A 23,848-nucleotide genomic window follows, 5' to 3' on the forward strand; every position below is an offset into this window, starting at 1 on the left:
TACAATTACTCACTATCCAGTAGCTTCACCATCAACTACAATTTTACCAAGAGTCTTACCATCAAGATCAAATCAAACATCTAATGTTTCACCAGCTACAACAATTCAACCACCAAATTCATCAAGTTCAAATCAATCATCAAATATCCCACCAACAACAAACCAATCATCAAATATTACAAATCAACCAATAAATACTTCATCAATGAATTTAAATCAATCATTATCAAATCCACCATCTCTTATTACAAATCAAGCAACAACCGCTAGATTATTGAATAGTGTACCTATCTCAATCAACAATGATAATATTAATACAACAATTCCACAATTTACACAAGAGTCAATAAGAAAAGAGTTGGAAAAAGAAAATTATTATAGAGCAATGTATAAATATCTTGAAGAAACAAGACTTCCAGACAATGCACAAGCAGCAAGAAGAATTTTGTTGGAGTCTGAATTTTATTCAATGATTAATGGATTTCTTTGTCACGGTTTAAAACATACTTTATCAAGTAAGAAATCTCATTTTAAACATCTTCAAATTGTAGTTCCAAAAACTATGACTAAATGGATAATGGAAATATTTCATGATTCGCCACTTACTGGAGGACATTTTGGATTATTAAAAACTGTTGCAAAAATCAAAGAAAGATTCTATTGGATTGGTATGATTAAGGATATAAAAGAATTTATCGATAAATGTACAACTTGTTTACAAATTAAAAGAAAGTATGGTCCAAAAGAAGGTTTACTCATTCCAATTGAGATTGAACCTGAACCATTTAATACAATTGGTATTGATTTTATTGGTCCAATTACAAAAGATAATGCTCAAGTTTATTTGTTGGTTGTTATGGATTATTTTACTAAATGGCCAGAAGTTTTCTTTACCCTTGATATGGAAGGGGAGACTGTAGCTCAATTATTGTTGTATGAAATCTATACTAGATATGGGGTTCCAAAGAAGTTGGTTTCTGATCGTGGTAAGAATTTTTTTAAGTAATGTAGTCTCTGGTGTTAATAAATTATTCGGTGTTCACAAATTAACAACTACTGCTTATCACCCACAATGTGATGGTCAAACTGAAAATTTCAATAATACATTAATTAAGATGCTCAAAGCTTTTATTGGTAATGAATTGTATGGCAATTGGGGTGAATTATTAAGATGTGTTTTATACTCATACAGAATTACACCACATGTTTCAACTGGTTTTTCACCCTTTTTCTTACTTTTTAATCGTCAACCAACTTTACCATTAGATACAACTTTAAATGTAAATTTTTATTCAAATTCACTAAGATTAGATTTCGCTGATAATTATGCACAATCCGTAAATAATAATCTTAAACGTGCCTTTTGGTTTACAAAGAATAATCTCGATAAAGCTCAAGAATTACAAAAAACAAATTATGATAAAGGTCGTCGTCCAACAAATATTCAAACAGGTGATTTTGTTTATTTACATACACCATATTCACAAACTTCTATTGGTCCAAAGAAATTCTATAAACCTTGGAGAGGTCCTTTTAAAGTTCAAGAAAAAGTTAGCGATGTTACATTCAAATTAGATATGGGTAATCTTAGAGATCATAAAGTAGTCAATATTGAAAGATTGAAAAAAATTTTCAACTAAAAGGGGGGGATATGTAATAAAGTTACTCTATAAAATTAATAGATATTAAATATGCATATTACATTACTAATTATAGTTGACACACATTTAAATAATATAATAATAATAATAATAATAATACTGTCAACTCATTATGAATAATATAAATACTAAAGAATAATTTTATAAACAATATCGAATATTATAAATATAAACTAATATTAAATAAAGATAACAAAGTATTATTCAATTATATAATTATTAATTATATATATTTATAAAGCTAACAAGCTTTATTACATTAATTGTAATTATAGAAAAATTTATATCGTTAAAATTAAAAATTATAAAAAAGAAAAAGTTTGAAATAAAAATAAAAAATAACATTAAATAAAAATTAAATAAACAAAAAATATAAATAAAAATCCTAATTTAAAAAATGAAAAGAATAAATGGATAATCAAATTTGGAAGGATATTTAGTTTGGAAAGCTGAAAATTAAAAAAAGAATACTATAATTTTAATTTTTTGGAAATTAGCAAAAAAAAAAAAATTTTTTTTTTTTTTTTTTTTTTTTTTTTTTTTTAATTATTATAATTTTATTAAATTATGTAAATATATGAAATAATTTTAAATGAAAAAAAATAAATTTCTCAGTTTAAATGAACAAAAACAAAAGCAAATAAGAAATTATATTTTAATAGAAATTATTGTTTATTATAGTATTAAAAATTATAAAAAATAGTACAAATATTTAATTTTATCTTTAAATTAATTTATTTTCCAGGTAAAAAATAAAAAAAATTAAATTAAATTAAAATTAAAATAATGCCAAAAATTTATAAGCACTAATATAAATAAATTTTCAAAAAAGGTAAATATTATTTATTTAGTAATTTTGTTTTAAAGTAATAGTATAGTATTTTTTTTTTCTTTTTAAAGTAAGTAACCTAAAGATAAAACACAAGCGGCAGAAATTATAGAAAGTGAAGCTTTTAATGTATTTGAAGCACCTTTTTCAACATGTTCAGCTTCTTCATTGTTGGCTGCGGTATTGGCTTCAGCTTTTGCTTTTGAAGAATCGGAAGATGAAGATGGTTTTTGAGTTGATGATTTAGTATCAGTTTTTGGAGAGGAGCCTTGTTTGGTATCAGTTTTTGGTGATGCTTCTTTAGCATCTGATTTTGGTGATGCTTCTTTTGCATCAGTTTTTGGTGATGCTTCTTTTGCATCGGATTTTGGAGAACCTTTTTGAGTGGATTGAGTATTTGGTGATTTTTGAGCATTTTCAGTATTGGCAGCATCAGCATTATCCTTTAAACGATCAATTGGTCTGACTTCTTTAGCTAATTCTTTAGATTCTTTAACTCTAATAATTGATTTACTACCGGAATTTAAATCTTTGAAAGTGTATCTGCCAGGTGGTAATGCTTTTTGAACAAATGATCTTTGATCTTCGTTGAGAACACCATCGAATGATTTATCACCATTTTCAGTATCACTAATGAGTGTAATGGTTGAATTTCTACCTTCATTGGTTGTAAATTGTAAAACATCACCTTCATAAAATGTTACATCATGTGGTGGATTATCCCAATTAATATATCTAAAACTTTCACTTGCACTAGCATATGTTGCTAATGCCAATGTTAAAATTAATTTTGATAATAATTTCATTTTTTTTTTTTAATTTAATTATAATTTTATTTTTTGTAATATTATTAAAAGTATTATTATTATTATTATTGTTGTTGTTGTTGTTGTTGTTGTTTTTGTAGTATTTATAAAAAAATAAAAATAAAAATAAAAAAAAAAAGTATTATTAATACACTTTTTTTTTTTTTTTTTTTTTTTTTTTGGCAATTCCCACCAAAAAATATAAAATAATTAATTTTAATTATTTCTTTTTAGTGAAAATTAAATAAATTTTTATTTTATCTTTAATTCAATAATTTCGTAGTTATTTTACAAATAATTTAATACCCACATATGGGTGAATTAATTTATTTGTTGAAAAAGTGTTTAGAAAAAAAAAAAAAAAAAAAAAAAAAAAAAAAAAAAAAAAAAAAAAATAATAATTAAAAAAGTGTGGTTTATTTAAAATAATTAAAAGGTTGTGGAATTAACATTGATAAACGAAATTTAAAAGAAACCATTTTTTTTTTTCTTTTTATTTATTTTTAAGAATAATCTTTTATTTTTTTTATTTTATTTATTTTTTTTTTTTTTTTTTATTTTTTATTTTTTTGTTTTATAAAATGTTTGGATTTTTAAATTGTTTTAATCATAAATTAGTAAATGAAATTTGAGTTAACTCATGAATTTAATAGAGAGAAATCCCTTACTATAAAACCATTTCCATTTATTACTTTTGAGAGGAAAAAAAAATATAAAAAAAAAAAAAAAAAAACTATTTCCGGAAAATTTTTTTTTTTTTTTTTTTTTTTTTTTAATTTTTTTAAAAAACGAACGATATCAGATTCTTTTTTTTTTTTAGTTTTGAAAAAAAAAAAATAAATAAAAAAAAACTTTTAATAAATAATTTCTTCAAAAAAGAGAAAATAAATAAAAAAATGGTTCAAAAGAAAAAGAATAATAAATCAAAAACCACTACAAATGCATTAGCAGTTGATGGATTTAATTCCATGTTTTCAATGTTTGAATCAAACCCAGATGATTCAAATGAAAATAAAATTGAACCATTAATTCTCACCACACAAAATAATGATCTTGAAAAACTTGATAATGAACCAAAACCAAAAAATCCACCAAAAAAATTAAAAAGAAAATTATTAATTGATCAACCATCAACAACCACAACAACAACAATCGAAAATAATAATAATAATAATGAAATAACAATAAAAAATAATAATAATGAAATTAGTAAAATTTTAGATTTTAAAAAAAAAGAATTGGAAAATAGAGAATTGGATATAATAGTAAAAGAAAAAGAAATTAAAAGACAAAGAAAAGATATTAAAGAGGAAATGGATAAAATGAAAGTAGCATTAAATAAACAAAAAGTATTATTAGAACAAAATAAGAATTCAACAGTATCAATTGCAATACCATCAAATGCATTATCAGGTATTCAAAGTGAAGAGATGAAAACCTATATAATTGAAATGATATCACGTCAAGTTACAATGAATAAAATTGATGAAATAATTGTATTTAAAACTGATGATTACAATGAAGAAGATTCTCAACAACAATCAGATTTAAATCTACTATTAAAAGTTTTAGAATATATTGAAACTCCAAGTTACTTACGTGATGAACTATTCAATACTTTAGAAAAGGATTATTTCAATGTTGATAAATTAAATTCAATCAATAGTTGTCAACAACAACAACCTAACGACGAACAATTATATAGAGAGGGTGTAGTCACAAATCAACATTGGAAAAATCAGTCAATTGTGAATGTCGGATTAGAGAAATTAGTTTTAATTCCAAAACGTTTAAATCCAGGTACAAGATTAACTATTGATATAAAGAATTCTTCAAATGGTGATGATGATGGTACAGGCGGTGGTGGTGATGGAAATAGAGAAACTAATGATAAATATATAAATGGTAAAATCATTTCACCAAGTGATATTAAAAAGGAAGGTTATTATTGGGGACACCATATTCGTTTAGTTGATTCATTAGCAAAGGTTGCATCAACTTGTCAATATGAAGATACTCAAAATTATGATTACATTATTATGCATTCTCAATATGGTGAACAATTCCCATCCTATACTGATGTTGTAATAAATAATGCAAAGAAATATAACCATCTTTTAGTTATTTTCGCTGATGCAAATGCAAGTTCAACTGTAAATCCTGAATTTAAATTAGGTAGTGAAGTTTTAGTACCAGATACTCATATCAATACTCTTGTAGATTTTAATATTAAGAAATTACGTTTTGAAGAAACTTTATCAATTACACTTTCAAAATTAAAAAGTACTTTTTATTATTAAATAAAAATAAAAATAAAAATAAAAATAAAAATAAAAATAAAAATAAAAATAAAATATTATTATTATTATCTCTTAATTTATTATTTATTCAATTTATTTATATTATTTTTAATTTAAATTATGTTTTGATGACCAAATATTTAAATTATCAGGTGATTTTTCATTTTCTAAATGTCTATCAACAATTCTTTTACCTGAAATGAATCTCATTGCTTCAGAATAAGTTGATGGTAAGATTTGTTTAATTTTTGAATTGAAATTTATTGAAGAATCAGGAGATGTAGGTGGTTTAGTATTTTCACCAGATGGTGAACAATAAAAGGTGAAATTGAAAATATTTGAAAGTTTCTTTTTACCAATGTATGGATTTGTAACGTAAGCTAAAACTTCGACTTGAGCATAATAATTTTGAGGTAAATTTGGAATTGATTGAGAGTAGACAATTGTTGATTCCAATGTGAGAATATCACCAATCTCCACTGGTAATAAGAAGGTGATATCATCCATAGCACAGAATCTTGGTAATGATGAATTGAATTTCATAAAACAAGTGGTGAATGCAGTTTCAAAACCTTTACGTAATAAATAACCACCGAAAATATTACCATTGATATTTCTCTCTTGTGGTTGACATAAAATCACAGATTGACAAGTTGTGTCACTCATTTGAATTAGTTCCAATTTCGATGATTTCTCTTCATTTTTTGCAGTCATGAATAGGGTGTGAATGGTTTGTAATTCCGATGCTGTTGGTGTTGTTAAATCCAATGATTGTTGTTTATGACTAATACGACATTCTTTATGTTTTTCACCATTTTCAAAGAGTTTTCTCTCATAGTCACTCGTGGTTCTTAGATGATTCACTGGTGATGCTTTACCATTCTCTCTGGCAACCATTGTAAAGTAGGCAACTAAAACCGGTTCGTGTTGTAAGGTTTCGTTGTTTTTAGAGGACAACTTTATCATTACCTCCATTGAACTCTTACCAACATAAGTTACAACACCTTCCATCTTTATATCTCTATCTGGCATCAATGGTTGTAATAAACTTATACGATCGACTGATGCTGTAACAATAGTTTTCTTGAAAGTATCTTCATCATTCTCTGCATGTTTAAATGATACTGTGCCTGCCAATGCATCCAAATCCTCCAACAATCTGCCAATTCTTAAATGACCATAAGGTGATAAATAAATTTCTCTCAATGCCATATCTGAACTAAAAAATAAATCAACTTCTGTATAACTATCAATTGGTATTTTAGTTGTTAAAATTGGTGGTGATTTTATTATTGGTGTTGGTGTTGGTGTTGAGGTATTGGTGGTGCTAGAATCCATATGAACTGTATGTTGATGTTGATGTTGATGTTGATTCTCTTCAATTAATTGATCTTTTGTTTTTCTTGATTTCCATAAATGATCAGTTACAGCTGTACGATTTAAATAAGAGGTACGTGGTGAATTATCAGGTTTTTGATCACCCCAATTCAATTGATGTGATTTCAAGGGTGAGATTGAAAAATTTTGACCAGAAAATGTGAATGCTTTCATATCAACTGCACGTGTAAAATCACTTTTAGTTTGAAATGAAATATAAACGAAACCAACTTCACCATCGAATACCATTTTAATACCATGCGGTGTAATTTTAAAATCTTTAAATTGTTGCCAAATATCACGTGTCGTTATATTACTTGGTACACCTCTAATCTCTATTGTATTTTGTGAATCGATTATATCATCAAATGATGTTTTATTCTTATGTATAAATGAATCACTATTTGAACTTGATGCTGCTACTGCTGATGCTGTTCTTAATGTTGGTGTTGTAAAATAATTTCTTTTTTCATTATTATTTTGATTTAAAGTATTATATTTATTATTACTATTACTAAAATTACAATTATTATTATTATTATTAATTCTTGATAAAACTATACCATTATTTAAATTATTTATTATTATTGTTTTATTCTTATTTATTGTTTTAACTAAATTACAATACATTTTATTATTAATTATTATTACAAATAAAAAAATAAAAAAATAAAAAAAAAATGAAAATTAAAAATTAAAAAAATAAAAAAAAAAAAAATCAAAGCGTGCTTCCCAAAGCACAGAATTAAAAAAAAAAAAATTAAAAAAAAAAATAAAAATAAAAAATTGGAATTGACCAAAATTGGAAAGTGTATATAATTTAAAACTAAGACTAACTTTATTATTTATCTTGTTTTTTTTTTGAAAGATAGTTAAATTTAATTATAATTTTTTTTTTTTTTTTTTTTTTTACCATTTTTTTTTTTTTTTTTAAAGTTCAAAATTAATTAATTATTACTTTTTTTTTTTTTTTTTTTTTTTTTTTTTGAACATGTATTATTTTTTAAATTGTAGTTGTTTTTTTTTATTATTTCTATTTTTTTTTTTTTTTTAAATTTTTATTATTTTATTATTTTTATTATTTTATTTTTTATTTTTTATTTTTTTTTTTTAATTTTCAAAAAATAAAATCTAAACTGTAAAATAAAAACAATAAAATTACACTCCTAATTTTATTGTTCTTAATTTTATTTAATTATTTTTTTTTCTCCATATTAAATTTTAAGCGCTTAAAATTTAAAAATTTAAAAATTTAAAAATTCAAAAAAAAAAAAAAAAACAGTTTTTTTTTTTAAAAAAAATAACGAATAATAAAATTTGAAATGTAAAAATCCAAAATGAAAAAATTTTTATATGACTTACCACACCAACTTTTTCGAAAATTTTCAAAAATAGTGTTTTTTTTTTTTAAATAAATTGAAAATTTTTTTTTATTTTTTTTTTTTTCTCCAACACATTCCAATCATTTATTTTTTTATTTTTTAAAAAAGCAGTACAAATCAACTTAAAAAAAGTTTTTTTTTTATATTCAATAGTCAATTAATATAATTCAAAATGGTATTCGTTAAAGGTCAAAAGAAAGCAACCAAAGGTTCAACTCAATCTGGTGAAGAGAAAACCGCTTCAACCACCCCAAAAGTAACCAAAACCCCAACTGAAGGTGGTGAAAAGAAGAGAAAGAAGAGAAAGTCTGACTACACCTCATTCTCAACCTACATCCACAAGTTATTGAAACAAATTACTCCACCAACCAATGCCAAGAGTAATGAAAAAGGTGATAGAAAATTCACTATCTCATCCAAAGCCATGTCTGTAATGAACTCCTTTGTCCACGATATCTTTGACAGAATCGCCACCGAAGCTTCTGGTTTAGCCAAAAAGAAGAAGAGACAAACTTTACACTCAAGAGATATTCAAGTTGCCGTTCGTATCATTCTCACTGGTGAGTTAGCTAAACATGCCATCTTACAAGGTATGACTGCTGTCAACAAGTACAATCCAACTGAAAGCAAAAACTAAATTGGTTCCAAATGAACTATATTCCTTAAAAAAATATAGTTTCCAATTTTCTTTTTTTTTTGTACTCTCTCTATCATTCTTTTTTAAAAAAAAAAAAAATCAAAAAAAAAAAAAAATATTATAATTCAAAATATAATTTCAAAAGGTGTTTTTTAACACCATCCAAAAAAACAAAGTTTTTTAAATTGATATAATAATCTATCTTTGAGTTTATAATAATAGAAGAAGTTGTGTTTTTTTTTTTTTTTTTTAAAAAAAAAAAAAAAAAAAAAAAAAATTAAAAATAAATTAAATTTGTACATATAATAATTTTCAAAAATTTTATTATCTTTATTACAATCTATATTTATTTTACAAAATTTTATGTTTGTTTTATCGTTATTGTGTGGATTATTTTTATTTTAAAAATAAATATAAAAGTATTATTATTAATGCTATAAATAGAATTATATAAGGTATATTATTGTTTTTTTGTTCTTTTTTCTTGTTTGTATCTTGAGGAGTTGTTTTTGTAGTTGGAATTGGAACATTTCTTTTTGAAATATTCGAAGATGATGAAGATGAGGATGGAGTAGAAGAGGGAGGTGGTGTAGAGGATGGAGTTGAGGAGGAGGAATAAAATGTACCTTTTTTTTTATAATCTGAAATTAGTTCAGGAAAGAGTTTTACAAAAACTGGATTCTTTAAATTGAATGCCATCGATTGGGATGCAAGTTGTTTTCTAGTTTCTTTTGATTTAACTATTGACCCAAACCCATTTTCATCTTCAGTCTGTATATATAAGTTTTGTAGATATTGGTTAGTACAACAAATATTATTATTTATTATCATTATATCACACTATTGCTATTTTTGCTAATACTAATATAATACTAATTAAAAAAAAAGAGTATGATTATTTGGGAAATAATAATAATAATAATACTATAATAATAAATAAAAAAAAAAAACTAATAGACTTACCATGAATGAAATTAAACCTAAAATAATTGTGCAATTGGACCAAAAGGGTGACCAAGTATCAGGGTGAAAATCAGACATTGAAGTGCAAATCCTTGAATTACAAACGAATCTACCTGATGGAGTAGTCATTAGAATTGAAGGTGGTTTGTATGGATATTCTACTGGGAATATAATTTGACCATGGTAATATCCACCATGATATGGTGTGTCTGGTGGACCATAAATGACATAATGCCACTCCAAAATATTGCTAATCGAAGGTTTCGCTATAAATATATCCTTTATATCCTCATTCTTTGATAATGCTAATAATTCTTTCTTTAATCTTGTCACACAAACTTGTGTACTCATATTTTTTTTTTTTTTTTTTTTTTTTATAAAAATTTATTTAAATATTGTTTATATAAAAAGATAAGAAATTAAAAATAAGAAAAAAAAAAAAAAAAAAAAAAAAAAAAATGAAAAAAAAAAAAAAAAGAAATTATTTTTTTTTTATTTTTATTTTTTTTTATTTTTATTTTTTTTTTTTATTTTAATATTATCTGACCCAATAAATAAATAAATATTTTTAATTTTCTTTTTTTTTTTTTTTTTTATTTTTTTTATAATTATTATTTTTTTATTATTTTTTTTTTTTTTTTTTTATTTTTTTTTTTTTATATTTGTAAATGTCTTATTTTTCAAATTTAAGGGAAAGAATTTTTGGTAATAATGATAGCAATGGTGTGAACAACAGCAATAATAATAATAGTAATAATAATAATAATTATGATTATGGAGCAACTGATATAACATTTAGAACAGAATTTTATCAATCAATTGATAGAGTTAGAGTATTAGTTATAGGTGATACAGCAGTTGGTAAATCGTCATTAGTTCATTTAATTTGTAATGACCAAGCATTAACTAGGTCTCCATCATGGACTGTTGGTTGTAATACTGATGTCAAAATTCACGAATATCATTCAAAGGATTATTATATAGAATTTATTGATATTGGTGGATCAACTAAATATAAGATTACAAGACCAATACTTTATCATCAAATTAGTGGCATTATTGTTGTTTATGATTTAACCAATAAAATCTCTTTAAAAAATGTCAAGAAATGGATATTCGAAGTTTTAAATAAAATTTCACCAAACCAAACTTCTTCAAATTATAAATTAAAAGAAACTGAAAGTAATCAAGTTTTAGAATTAGAAAATACAACAGATTCTTTAAATAATAATAATAGTAATACTAGTAATATTAACACCACCAATAGTAATAATAGTAATAATAATGGCTATTATTATTATCAACATCAATCACCAATTCAATCTTCACCAAATACAAATAATAATAATAATAATAATAATACGACAACAACACCAACACAACAAACTCCAAATTTAAGAAGATTAAATTTTATAAATAGCCATAGTAAAAAGAATTTGGGAACTGAAAGTAATATAAATGTAACCAATAGTATTAGACCTACATTCCTATCACAAACATCATTATTTTTACCTTCAAATACTCAATCTCCAATTACACCACCAATAATTACAAATAAAAAGAAATCAATTAATAGTAATAATGGCTATGGAAGTAATAAATCATTAAATAATATACCAGTACTAATAATGGGGAATAAATGTGATTTATATTTTGATAGACAATCAATCGAGTCTGATAGTCTTGGTAAGTTAAGTTTATTAGTCAGTGCAAAATTTCCTCAAACTTTTAGTCAATCATCTTATAATTTAAGTAGATTAGAAATATTTTATAATAAAATGATCTCAAATTTAATTTCAAATAAAAGAGGTGGTAATCCAACTCATATGAGTTTTAATTCTCAAATTTATAATACTTTATTAAATAATCCATCTCCACCACCAAACAATAATAATAATAATAATAATAATAATAATAATAATAATAATAATAATAATAATAATAGTAATAGTAATAATAATAATAATAATAATAATAACAATAATAATAGTAATATTAATTTTATGCAACAATCACCACCAATTTATTCATCTCAACACTCATACCCCACAGAAAGCGATTATTATAGTTTAAATAATAATAATAATAATAATAATATTCAAATCGAATCGCCAACGACTCCATCACCACCACCATCTCAACTTTTTAATCAATATATAACTTCAAATTTTACACCTCAACAATTAATGCCACCTCCAACTTTTATACCTACCCACAATAATAATAGTAATTTAAATAATAATACAAATAATAGTAATAATAACAATTTGACTATCAACAATAATAGTAACAGTAGAACCCCATTAAGAAGTAGAAGTACATCTTTTGAAAGGAGTGCAAAAAATTTTTAATGTACAAATAGATCTCAACAACTAACAACCCAACAACAATGACAAACTACATAAATGGTTTTTTTTTTTTTTTTTTTTTTTTTTTTTTTTTTTAATAAATATAACTATTTTAAAAAATAAAATCGACTTTATTTAATGTTTTATTATTTTTAATGCTAATTACTATTATTTTGATTATTATTATTATTACTATTATTTTGATTATTATTATTATCTTGATTTTGATAAGATAATTCAATTAATTTCTTTCTTTCACTTAATTTTGATAATTGATATTCGAGTGCTTTCTTTCTAGTTCTTCTTTCATTTAATAGTTTTACTTTGATATCTATTGACTCATCGATTGGTGTTTCACAAAGTTCAATCATTTTTCTAATATCTTGTTCAATCTTTTCTAATGGCTCAATCTTTGATTGATATTCCAATAAATTCTTTTCAATATATAAAGAGGAGGATGATAATGGTGTTTCATTTAAGTCACCAACATCAGAATCGATTGAAGCATCTGCAATATTATTGTTATTATTGGTATTATTCTCTTCATCTTCAATAGTATTCTTTTGTTGTGAAGATGATAAAGATGTTGAAGAAGATGATGGTGTTGATGGTAAATTTTGGTTTGTAGTTTGAGTATTTGTTATAGTTATTGTTGGTAAATTTTGTTGTTGTAATTGCTGTTGTTGTTGTTGTTGTTGTTGTTGTTGTTGTTGTTGTTGTTGTTGTTGTTGTTGTTGTTGTTGTTGTTGTTGTGATTGCTGTTGTTGTTGTTGTGATTGCTGTTGAGGTTGTTGTGGTGGTTGTTGAGATGATTTATTTTTACTTGAATTTGAAGAATTTGTAGAATTTGTTGAAGATGGTCTTTTAATTTCAGGTTGTTTTTGAATTTGAATTATTTCAAAATTTTCATCATCTTGATCAGAATTATTTCTTGATAATTGTTTAATTGATTGAGAGATTAAATTTTGGAATAAAGTTGATAATTGACTTGGTAAATTATTATGAGTGACGATAGCACATTCGATTGTAAAATTTTGAAGGGATTGATTGAAAGGAATGGTATACCAATAATTATCTTGAATATTAAAGTAGTAACTAAAATTCCAACCAAATAAAAACAATTTATTACCATAGTCAAAGAGTAATTTAAAAGGTTTATCGAAACAACCTTGGTTGGCTATAATTGGATATGGTAACGTTTTCATTCTATTCGAAGTGATTGAATATCTTTTAAATGATTTAACAGTTAAAATGTAGATATGATTATTCTTTCTATCATTTCTAACGGCCAATACTCTACAATCGGATTCTGGTAAACTAAATAATGGAAATAATCCAGAAGTGTAACCATACTTTATTGACTGACAACTGAATGAATAAACTTGTAAATTTGGTTTACCATTCTCTTGATCCAATGTGCCACCAAATAAATAAATATTCTTTGAACCATCATAAGCCGCTAATAAATTTGAGATTTGAATATCATAATCATCAACCACTTGAAATGAATTTGTAATTGTATCATACAAATAAACATCCTTAATTAACTTTCCACTCTTTATTCTTGATTTACCACCAAATATATATATTGATTTAAATCCATCATAAACTGGTGTTGATGTTTGATTCAATTCAATTGGTAATAATCCTAAATTTTCCCAACTATTTGTTGGTAAACAAAATCTATATAAATAGTTATCACAACCATTATTATTATAATTATTATTATTATTATTATTATTATTATTATTATTATTATTATTATTATTATTATTATTATTATTATTATTAAAATTTATATTACAACTAATATTACAACAATTATTTGCACTAAATGAATAAATATATTTATTAGCAACTTGTATCCAAATACCTCTTCTGTTTGATAAATCACCAAATTGAATTGTTCTCCATTTCATATCGGTAACATTTAACATTTCCATTTTATAAAATGCTTCATCTTCAATAATTAATGATTCTGAATCCTCATTATTTATACCACCACCTCCACCAACAATTCCACCACTATTTCTATTATTATTATTATTATTATTATTATTATTAATATTATTATCATCTTGTTTTAATAAAGTATAAATAAAGAAACCATTATCAGATAAAGTTTCAGTTGAAGTGATAGTACCATAATTTTCAATACCAATTGATTCAAAATTTGTTAAGAGTACACATGATAATGGTTGATCTAAAAACTCTAAATTGTCTCTATATGATTTCATTGCAAAATTTCTTTCACAAAATTCAACAAAACAATCATTATCTTTTAATAAAAGTTGTTTTTCAATTTGTAATAATTTAATACCATTGCCACTATTACTACTAATACTACTACTACTACCGCTAGAATTATTATTTATATTTGAATTTGAGGCTGATGATGAAAGTGAAGATGAAGATGATAATGAAGAAGAAGAAGATGAAGATGATTCACCAACTGAACCTTTTTTCTTTGCTAAATTTTTATTATTACTAATACTACCACTATTATTTATTGTATGATTTTCTTCTTTTGATCTACCAACTTCTTCTTGTTCCTCTTGTTCTTCTTGTTCTTCATTCTCTTCAATTATTGGTGGTTGTTTTTGTTGTTTTTGTTGTTGTGATTGCATTTGCTGGTTATTATTATTATTATTATTATTATTATTATTATTATTATTATTATTATTATTATTATTATTATTATTATTATTATTATTATTATGATGTTGTTGTTGTTGTTGATTATTTAATTTTATAGGTGAAAAACAATTTTCAATTGAATCTAAATATTTTAATTTCTCTTGAATATCTTGTTTTTTCTGATTGAATTTATCTTGAAGTTGTTTTAATAATTGAGATTCTCTATTTGCAATTAGTATCGATAAATCTTTAAATTGATTTGTAATTGCATTTTTACAACTTTCATAAGATTCTAATAATGATCCAATCTCGTCTTGGAGTGATGTTATCTTTTTTTGATACTCCTCATAGGAGGGCATCTCTGATGATAATTGATTATATGATTTATAGAGGTTATCCAAATCATCACATTCTGTAAAATCTTTATGTTTATGACCTTTATGAACTCCTAATAAACATGCTTTACAAACTAAACATTCACATTCTTGACAAAATGAATAATATTTTTGTTCTTTATGAATTTTACATTCTTTTTGTCTTGAATATATTAATACCATATTAAATATATAGTTATATATATAACTATATTTATATTTATATATTTATATATTAAAATTAAAAATATATGTAAATAATTTTATTTGTTATTAATTAACTTTGGTATTATTATTTATTTTTTTTAAAAATAAAAACAAAAAGAAAAAATTGATAATATTTTTAAAGATTGATTTATTTTTTTATTATTATTTTTTTTTATTTTTTTATTTTTTTTTTTTTCAAAAAAAAAAATTTATGATAATAATATAATTTTATTTTATTTTTATATTATTGATGATTTATTATTAAATCTTTTTTTATTATTATATATTGTTTTGTGTTTTTTTTTTCTTTACTATCTATTATTTATTTACTATTATTTTTTTTGTTTTTGTTTTATTTAATATTTATTATTATTGTTATTGTTATTATTATTATTATTATTATTATTATTATTATTATTATTATTATTATTATTATTATTATTATTATTATTATTATTATTAATTACGAAAGTGCACAAAGTGAGTGATAGTGTTATTTTTAGTTTATTGTTATAAAAATATATAATTAAAAAATAAATAAATAAAATAATAAAATAAAAATAATAAAAAAATATTAAAATAAAAAATAAAAAAATAAAAAATAAAAAAAAAAGGATTAATTAATTTAGAATTAATAAAATTCTTTTAAAAATTTAAGTGGGTGAGTTTATTTTGGTGTGTGTTCGAGTGGGGAATGTTTAATTAAATGATAAAAATCACGATCAAAAAATAAAAAATTAAAAAAATAAAAAATTTTACACACAAAAAAGATTCATATGAGCTAACTATGGTGATCAAATTAATTTGTGATGATGGACGATGTGTTGTAATGTGATTAGTGTATATATATGTGTGTGTGTGTGTGTTTATGTGATTTATTTATCTGTATTTTTTTTATTTTCTTATTATTATTATTATTTATTATTATTATTTTTTTATTATTACTATTTTTTTTTATTATTATTTTTTTTTTTTTTTTTTTTTTTTTTTTTAATATATGACATACAATAAAATTGCACTAGCGATTAATCACACCACATTATCCATAACAAAAAAAGAAAAAAAAAAGAAAAAAAAAATTTAAAAAAAAAAAAAAAAAAAAATAAAAAAATAAAAAAATAAAAAAAAAAAAATTTTATAAAATTATCTTTGAAATTAGATTTTTTTCCTTATTTAGAATCTTTGAAATTAAAAAAAGTAAAAATAAAAATAAGATAAAGTAAAAAAATAATATCTTTGAAAAAAGAAATAAATTTTTTGATTTTAAAAAAAAAAAAAAAAAAATATTTTAAAAGTAAATAAATAATTATATAAATAATCAAGTTTATAACTTAGTAGGGGTGAGAGAGGAGTGGTGGTGGTGGGGGTTAGATTAGTTATGTTGGAAAACAAAACAAGTAAAAATAAAAAAATATAATACTTCTGTTTCAATTTAATTTATTATGATTATTTTATTTTATTTTTTTTTTTTTTTAATTAAAATTTCCTACAATAGATTTATTTAAGATTCATCCTTCATTTTTAACTACTAATACAAATACTTTTTTTTACCTTTTTTTTTATAAAATTTTTTAAAAAAGATAAAAATATCTTCTGTTACAAAAAAAAAAAAAAAAAACTGAAAACAGTTTTTAGCTATAAATATCAAAAAAAAAAAAAAAAAAAAAAAAAAAAAAAAAAAAATAAAAAATAAAAAAATTTGGATCAATTCTTTACTTTTACCAAAAAAATATTTTCAAGGACTTTGGGATTTTCAAAAAATTCCTTTTTTTTTTTTTTTTTTTTTTTTTTTTTTTTTTTTTTTTTTGTAATAGAAGATATTTTCCTTATTTAGAAACTTTGAAACTAAAAAAAGTAAAAAAAAAAAATTTTATTCCTAGCCATTGTTCAAAAATAAAAAAACAAAATTATATTTTTAGAATTTGATAGACAGAATGATTACATTCATTTTTTTTATAATTTATATAATTTTGTGCCATTTGGAGTGTTCTATTTATCTATACTAAATTCATAATATAAATAAAATTAATTCATTGTTACAAATAAAATAAAAAAAAAATAAAATGAAAAAAAAAAATGAAAATTTTTTTTTTTTTTTTGTCAAATTTGACAATATTTTCATTTTTTATTTTTTATTTTTTTTATTATACGGTTTTTGGTTAAATTAATCAATATTTTCATTTTTTTTTTTTTTTTTTTTTTTTAATTTAAAAAAATGTTATTATTCAGAAATTTAAATAAAATTAATAAAAATAATTTAATTTTAAATATTTCAAAAAATATTCAAAAATCATCTTCATCATTATCATATTCAACAAATGTTTTAAATAAAACCAATCAAGTTAATAATAATAATATTGAAAATGAAGAAAGTGAAGATATTAATAATGAAAATTATTTAAAACATTATAGTCAATCAAGAGAACAAATGATGAATGATTATAAAGATAAAACTGGTAAAGATATTTATGAATCAAAAGCTAGACCAATTACACACACAATTAAAGAATTTAGAAAACAATTTAAAGATCAATTAGAAAATGGCAGTAAATTAACAGACATTGAACAACCAATCATTTTAGCAGGCCGTGTTAAATCAATCCGTATCTCAAGTAATAAACTAGTATTCATTGATATTAATTCATCATTAACAAATCAAGAGATTTCATATACTGATATTATTCAACAGCAACAACAACCACAACAAAATAGTGATAGTAATGAAAATAGTCGTATTAAAGGTGGTCAATATTCACTTCAAGTTATGGCAGATAAAAAATTTTATAAAAATTCATTAGAATTTGAAAATATTATATTAAATTTAAGAAGAGGTGATATTATTGAAGTTAGTGGTTTACCAGCAAAAACTAAAGTTGGTGAAATTTCAATTATACCAATTGAAATCAATATTTTAACACCATGTGTTCGTCCAATTCCACAGAAATTAATTGATAAAGAAATTCGTTATAGAAATCGTCCATTGGATTTCTTAGTTAATCCAACAACTCAAAAACCATTTTATATTAGATCAAAAATGATTACTTATCTTCGTAAATTCTTGGTTGAAAAAGGTTATTTAGAAGTTGATACACCAATTTTATCAACAAATGTTGGTGGTGCAAATGCAAAACCATTTAAAACTCATTCAAATTCTTTAAATTTAGATTTATTTTTAAGAATTTCACCAGAATTATTTTTAAAAGTAAGTATCACATATTATTTTTTTAATTTAAAATTTATTTATTTTATTTATTAATTTTTTTTTTTTTTTTTTTTTTTTTTTTTATAATAAAAAAGCAATTAATAATTTCAGGATTTGATAAAGTTTTTGAAATTGGTAAACAATTTAGAAATGAAGGCATTGATTTAACACATAATCCAGAATTTACAACATGTGAATTTTATCAAGCATATGCAGATTATGAAACAATGATGACAATGACAGAGGAATTATTAAGTGGTATGGTTTATGATACATTGGGTAGTTATGAGGTGGTGTTACCATCGAATCCAGATATTAAAATTAATTTTAAAGGACCATATCAAAGAATTAATTTCATTGATAAAATTCAAGAACTTACTGGTAGACAATTGCCAGAGGATTTAGTATCATATGATTGTATACCTGAATTATTGGATATTTGTAATGAGAATAATATAAGATGTAAAGAACCATATACACCAACTAGAATATTGGATGAAATGGCATCGACTCTATTGGAACCATTATGCATCCAACCAACATTCATCCAAGATCATCCATTGGCAATGTCACCATTGGCAAAGATACACCGTAATTCAGCACAACGTACTGAAAGATTCGAACTATTCGTCGGTGGTAAAGAATTGGTTAATGCATACAGTGAATTAAATGATCCAAAAGAACAAAGAAAAAGATTCCTCGCTCAATCAATGGATCGTACAAGTGGTGATGAAGAAGCTCAAATACTTGATGAATCATTTTGTAATTCATTAGAATTAGCATTACCACCAACTGGTGGTTGGGGTTTAGGTATCGATCGTTTATGTATGTTATTCTCAAATACAACTACAATTAAAGATGTTATATTATTCCCAACTATGAAACCAATTAATCAACAAAAACAAGATAATAATCAACAACAACAACAACAACAAGAACAAGATAAAAAAGTATAAATAAATTTTATTTTATTTTTTATTTTTATTTCTTCTAAAAATTCTATTTGTTTTGTTTTTTGTATTTTATTTTATTTTATTTTACTATTCAATATTCATAAATAAATTTAAAACACTTTTTAAGAAACCAACGATTTCACCACTATCTAAATTACTGACACCAAAGATACGATCAACAAAAGTGATTGGGACCTCACCAACTTGATAACCTAATTGATTTGCTCTAACCATCATTTCAACTTGGAATACATAACCTTTTGATTTATTTTGAGTGATTAATTTCTCTAAAACGTCTTTTCTATAGAGACGGAATGAACCTGTTAAATCGGATACACCAGGTGTTAATAAAACTGATGCAATGTAATTTGCAACACGTGATGTTAACTTTCTATATAAATTCCAGCCAAATACACCACCACCACTTTGATAACGTGTACCAGTTACAATTTCACAATTGAGTTTCTTTTGTTTCTCAATGAATTGTGGAATGAATTTTGGATGATGTGAAAGATCTGCGTCCATTAAAATCACCCAATTACCTGTTGATTTCTTTATACCATCCATATATGCACTACCTAATCCCATCTTACCTGGTCTTGATAAAATTTTTATCTTTTCTTCTCCATAAATCTTTTGTAATTGTTGTGCAACTTCTAATGTACCATCTGGTGAATTATCTTCAACAATAACAACTTCATAATCTATAAAACTAATAATTTATTAATAATACATAAATATATAACTAATAATATTATTATCAATAGAATATACATACCATTTTTCTAATTCTGTTGAAATTAACCAAATAATGATTGGAAGATTTTCTCTTTCTTTATAAGTTGGTAAAATAATAGTATATTTATCCTTGGTTATTGAACTTGATGAACTTTTATCACTTCTATTTTTTGTTGACATTTTACTATATAAATTTACTAATATTTAATAAAAAATATACAAATAATAAAAAAAAAAAAAAGAAATAATAATATTAAAATATAGGGGTATCGTGTTCAATGATAATAAAAAAAAAAAAAAAAAATTGAATTTTTTTTTTTTTTTTCTTTTTTTTTTTTTTTTTCAGTCCACCTCTTTTTATTTTTTTTTTTTTTTTTTATTTATCGATTGATCCTTTTTTTATTATTTTTTTAAAGTAAAAACACAATAAATTAAATTTAATTTTTTATGATAAAATTAATTCTAATTTCTTTTTTTTTTAATTATTTTAATTATTTTTTTTTTTATTTTTTTATTTTATTAATATTTACAAGTTTCCAAAGAATATCATTTTTTTTTTAAATTTTCTTTTTCTATACATAGGTTATTTTTTATATATTAAAAAAAATAAAAAAAAAAATAAAAAAAATTGATTATAAATTATCTTCATCTCTAATTACAGCTTCTTCACCTAAACTATTTTTAATTTCTTTTAAAACTTCTTTGGCATCAATTCTATCCTCACAATCTTCAATTACTAAATGTACTTCAACTTCTGATGATGGTGCAATATTTAATATTTGTAACATTTCACCTGTTAAAATTTTACAACCTGATGTATCTGCTAATTTAGTTACACTCTTTTTACATTCTTTAACTGATTCAATGGTTTGTTTTGATGCTGGTGTTGTTTCTAAATATCTAATTACATTATTAACAAATTCATTTAATAATACTTGTTCCTCAATTCTTCTTTTATGTTTTAATAGTTGAAGTACTTCAAAATTTGTAATAATTTCTTCTTTATCTTTTTTTATTCTAAAATAAATAAATAAATAAATAAATAAATAAATAAATAAAAAATAAAAAAAATTATAAAAAATAATAAAAAATTATAAAAAATTATAAAATTTTTTTTTTTTTTTTTTGATAATATTAGAAATTGAATATGTTTTAATAATATTTCGATTATTATTTTTTCCTATTTTACATTTTCATTTCAACTTTTGAAAACTTTTGCCAACAAACTACCAATTTTTATTTTTTTTTTTTTATTTTTTTTTTTTTTTCACAATTTTTTTTTTTTTTTTTAATTTTTTTTTATTTATTTTTATTTTTTTTATTTTTATATATTTTATTTTTTATTTTTTTTTTTTTTAATTTCAAATTTTTAATTTTTAATTCAAATAAATATAAATATATAATATACAAATAATGGTTAAAAGTAGAGATTCTGATTCCGATGATGATTTGGATGAGGAGTTATTTCAATTAACTGAAAAGAAATCAAATAAAAGAGTATATTATTTATATGAATATTCATTATTTATTAAATTATTTTATTATTATTATTAATATATACTAATTTTATTAATATTTTTATTTATATTTTATTTTTATCATTTATTATTTATTATAGATTAAATCAAATGAATCAAGTGATGAAGATTTTGAAGAAAATAAAAATAAAAAAAAGAAAACATCAGGACCAGGTAGAAAGAAAGGTTCAACATCAATGCAACAATCAACTATAAACTATGGTAGTAGTCGTAGGAATAGAGGTGCATCAATTGAGAATGATGATGATTTTAATGATGGTTATGATGAAGATTTATATAAAGATGATAATGATAGATATGAACTTTCATTATTACCAGAAATTGATAGAGAAAATATATTATCAGAAAGATATGAAAAGAGAAAAGAAGCAAGAGAACTTTGGTTACAACAAAAATCAATTAGAGATAGAGAAAAGAAATCTGGTTCACAAGTTGACAATAAATTAAAATCACAATCATCAACTAGAGGACGTAGTGAAAAAGAGGATAGACAAAGAGAAGCATTAAAAGATTTACAAAAGAAAAGAGAGAAATCTAAAAAAGATAAAGAAGAGGAGGAGGATAGCGGCGGTGGTGGTGGTGGCGGTACTACAGGTAGTGCATCAAGTAGTAATAATAACACACCAACTTCATTATCAGCCAATTCAACACCAAAAACTTCATCATCAAGAATTGAACAAGATAATCGTGATAGAGGTAGAGAAAAAGAGAGAGAACGTGAGCGTGAACGTGAACGTGAAAGAAATATAGAGAAAGAGATTCAAAGATCAGTTGATACATTAAATATCAACTTAATGAATCAATGTAGATTATCAAGAAATATGTTGGTTAAATGGGTTGATCAACCTTATTTTGAAAGGTATGCACCAAACTTTTTCGTACGTGTTGTTATTGGTTCACATTTAAATAATCCAATCTATAGAATTGCAGAGATTGTTGAAATTCGTACAGGTCATAAACAATATAAAGTAGAGAATAAAGAAACTGATAAACTTTTGGTACTATCCTATGCTGGCTCAACTAAAGAGTTTGGTATTGAGAATGTTTCAAATAATGCAATCACACCAGCCGAACACGAGAAATGGATCTCTGATATGGTACGTGCTAAACAAGTTTTACCAACACCTGAAGAGATTGATATGAAGATTGGTGATATTAAGAAAGCTCAAGATTATACCTACACCAATGAAGATATTGAAAAGAGAGCATCTGACAGAAGTAAATATCTAAAGACTCCTGTCAATATTGCCATTGAAAAGGCGAAATCAATTGCACTTCGTGAAACATTGGATCCACAATCACAAGAATATAGAACCATTTGTGAGAAAATTGAAGAGTTGACAAAGTTGGCAATAAGCATTAAAGAAGAGAATGTTTCAAAGGTTGATCAATTAATTCAAACCATTAATAAAAAGAATAAATCATTAAACTTTAAATATCAATCAACTACTCAAACTTCAACTGAACAAGTTTCAAATGAATTTGATCCATTTGCAAGAAGAAAAACTAGAAATTGTGCTGTAGTTGCTGCTGATACTTCAAGTATAGTCATTTCACCAACCAATTCTACAACTCCAACTACTACCAGTCCAATTAATGCTACTTTATCACCATCTGCTCAATTTTTAGAGAAATCAAAAAATTCAACTACCACCACTTCCACTAATGATTCTAATAATACTCGTTCACTTTATGACGTTCATAGATCAATCGATTTAAATATTCATATTCCTGATCATCCAAATAAAATTTTATCAATGCAACCAAAAAGGAAAAGACAAATCATTCCTGCAAATATTGTTAAAAATGATCATTCAATGTTTAAAAATATTTTATCATTAAATGAATATTTAATTAAAAGAGATTCAATGGTTCAATAAAATAAAATAATAAAAA

At 22.8% G+C, this 23,848-nt stretch overlaps 12 protein-coding genes across 12 annotated transcripts; 6 read left to right on the forward strand and 6 right to left on the reverse strand.

Annotated features, from left to right (window-relative positions):
- On the forward strand, window positions 1–1,640 carry DDB_G0286503 (hypothetical protein; the record flags this gene model as incomplete). Its single annotated transcript, XM_632588.1, has 2 exons — window positions 1–838; window positions 921–1,640. Coding segments are annotated over 2 exons (1,558 nt in total), but the record flags the coding sequence as incomplete, so codon positions are not given.
- A 915-nt stretch (window positions 1,641–2,555) lies between these two features.
- pspG (prespore protein) lies at window positions 2,556–3,296 on the reverse strand (the record flags this gene model as incomplete). Its single annotated transcript, XM_632589.1, has 1 exon — window positions 2,556–3,296. The coding sequence occupies one exon, from the start codon at window positions 3,294–3,296 to the stop codon at window positions 2,556–2,558; it is 741 nt and encodes a 246-aa protein (XP_637681.1).
- Window positions 3,297–4,192: 896 nt separating this feature from the next.
- On the forward strand, window positions 4,193–5,596 carry DDB_G0286505 (DUF171 family protein; the record flags this gene model as incomplete). The annotated part of the gene is made up of 1 exon (XM_632590.1): window positions 4,193–5,596. The coding sequence occupies one exon, from the start codon at window positions 4,193–4,195 to the stop codon at window positions 5,594–5,596; it is 1,404 nt and encodes a 467-aa protein (XP_637682.1).
- A 108-nt stretch (window positions 5,597–5,704) lies between these two features.
- On the reverse strand, window positions 5,705–7,603 carry DDB_G0286507 (RNA-binding region RNP-1 domain-containing protein; the record flags this gene model as incomplete). The annotated part of the gene is made up of 1 exon (XM_632591.1): window positions 5,705–7,603. The coding sequence occupies one exon, from the start codon at window positions 7,601–7,603 to the stop codon at window positions 5,705–5,707; it is 1,899 nt and encodes a 632-aa protein (XP_637683.1).
- A 924-nt stretch (window positions 7,604–8,527) lies between these two features.
- Window positions 8,528–8,992, forward strand: H2Bv3 (histone H2B domain-containing protein; the record flags this gene model as incomplete). Its single annotated transcript, XM_632592.1, has 1 exon — window positions 8,528–8,992. The coding sequence occupies one exon, from the start codon at window positions 8,528–8,530 to the stop codon at window positions 8,990–8,992; it is 465 nt and encodes a 154-aa protein (XP_637684.1).
- Window positions 8,993–9,388: 396 nt separating this feature from the next.
- DDB_G0286511 (hypothetical protein) lies at window positions 9,389–10,306 on the reverse strand (the record flags this gene model as incomplete). Its single annotated transcript, XM_632593.1, has 2 exons — window positions 9,389–9,763; window positions 9,956–10,306. 2 exons carry the CDS (start codon window positions 10,304–10,306, stop codon window positions 9,389–9,391), a joined length of 726 nt encoding a protein of 241 aa, XP_637685.1.
- Window positions 10,307–10,623: 317 nt separating this feature from the next.
- On the forward strand, window positions 10,624–12,306 carry DDB_G0286513 (Rab GTPase domain-containing protein; the record flags this gene model as incomplete). The annotated part of the gene is made up of 1 exon (XM_632594.1): window positions 10,624–12,306. The coding sequence occupies one exon, from the start codon at window positions 10,624–10,626 to the stop codon at window positions 12,304–12,306; it is 1,683 nt and encodes a 560-aa protein (XP_637686.1).
- Window positions 12,307–12,320: 14 nt separating this feature from the next.
- DDB_G0286515 (hypothetical protein) lies at window positions 12,321–15,497 on the reverse strand (the record flags this gene model as incomplete). Its single annotated transcript, XM_632595.1, has 2 exons — window positions 12,321–12,352; window positions 12,470–15,497. The coding sequence occupies 2 exons, from the start codon at window positions 15,495–15,497 to the stop codon at window positions 12,321–12,323; spliced, it is 3,060 nt and encodes a 1,019-aa protein (XP_637687.1).
- Window positions 15,498–17,736: 2,239 nt separating this feature from the next.
- Window positions 17,737–19,679, forward strand: mlysS (leucyl-tRNA synthetase; the record flags this gene model as incomplete). Its single annotated transcript, XM_632596.1, has 2 exons — window positions 17,737–18,723; window positions 18,819–19,679. 2 exons carry the CDS (start codon window positions 17,737–17,739, stop codon window positions 19,677–19,679), a joined length of 1,848 nt encoding a protein of 615 aa, XP_637688.1.
- Window positions 19,680–19,763: 84 nt separating this feature from the next.
- dgtB (dolichol-phosphate-mannose synthase) lies at window positions 19,764–20,594 on the reverse strand (the record flags this gene model as incomplete). Its single annotated transcript, XM_632597.1, has 2 exons — window positions 19,764–20,388; window positions 20,455–20,594. 2 exons carry the CDS (start codon window positions 20,592–20,594, stop codon window positions 19,764–19,766), a joined length of 765 nt encoding a protein of 254 aa, XP_637689.1.
- Window positions 20,595–21,046: 452 nt separating this feature from the next.
- Window positions 21,047–21,611, reverse strand: rpc9 (RNA polymerase III subunit; the record flags this gene model as incomplete). The annotated part of the gene is made up of 2 exons (XM_632598.1): window positions 21,047–21,431; window positions 21,604–21,611. 2 exons carry the CDS (start codon window positions 21,609–21,611, stop codon window positions 21,047–21,049), a joined length of 393 nt encoding a protein of 130 aa, XP_637690.1.
- Window positions 21,612–21,827: 216 nt separating this feature from the next.
- On the forward strand, window positions 21,828–23,832 carry DDB_G0286523 (hypothetical protein; the record flags this gene model as incomplete). Its single annotated transcript, XM_632599.1, has 2 exons — window positions 21,828–21,911; window positions 22,033–23,832. 2 exons carry the CDS (start codon window positions 21,828–21,830, stop codon window positions 23,830–23,832), a joined length of 1,884 nt encoding a protein of 627 aa, XP_637691.1.
- Window positions 23,833–23,848: the final 16 nt, after the last annotated feature.

This window comes from Dictyostelium discoideum, assembly GCF_000004695.1.
Source record: "Dictyostelium discoideum AX4 chromosome 4 chromosome, whole genome shotgun sequence".
Lineage (NCBI taxonomy): Eukaryota > Evosea > Eumycetozoa > Dictyosteliales > Dictyosteliaceae > Dictyostelium > Dictyostelium discoideum.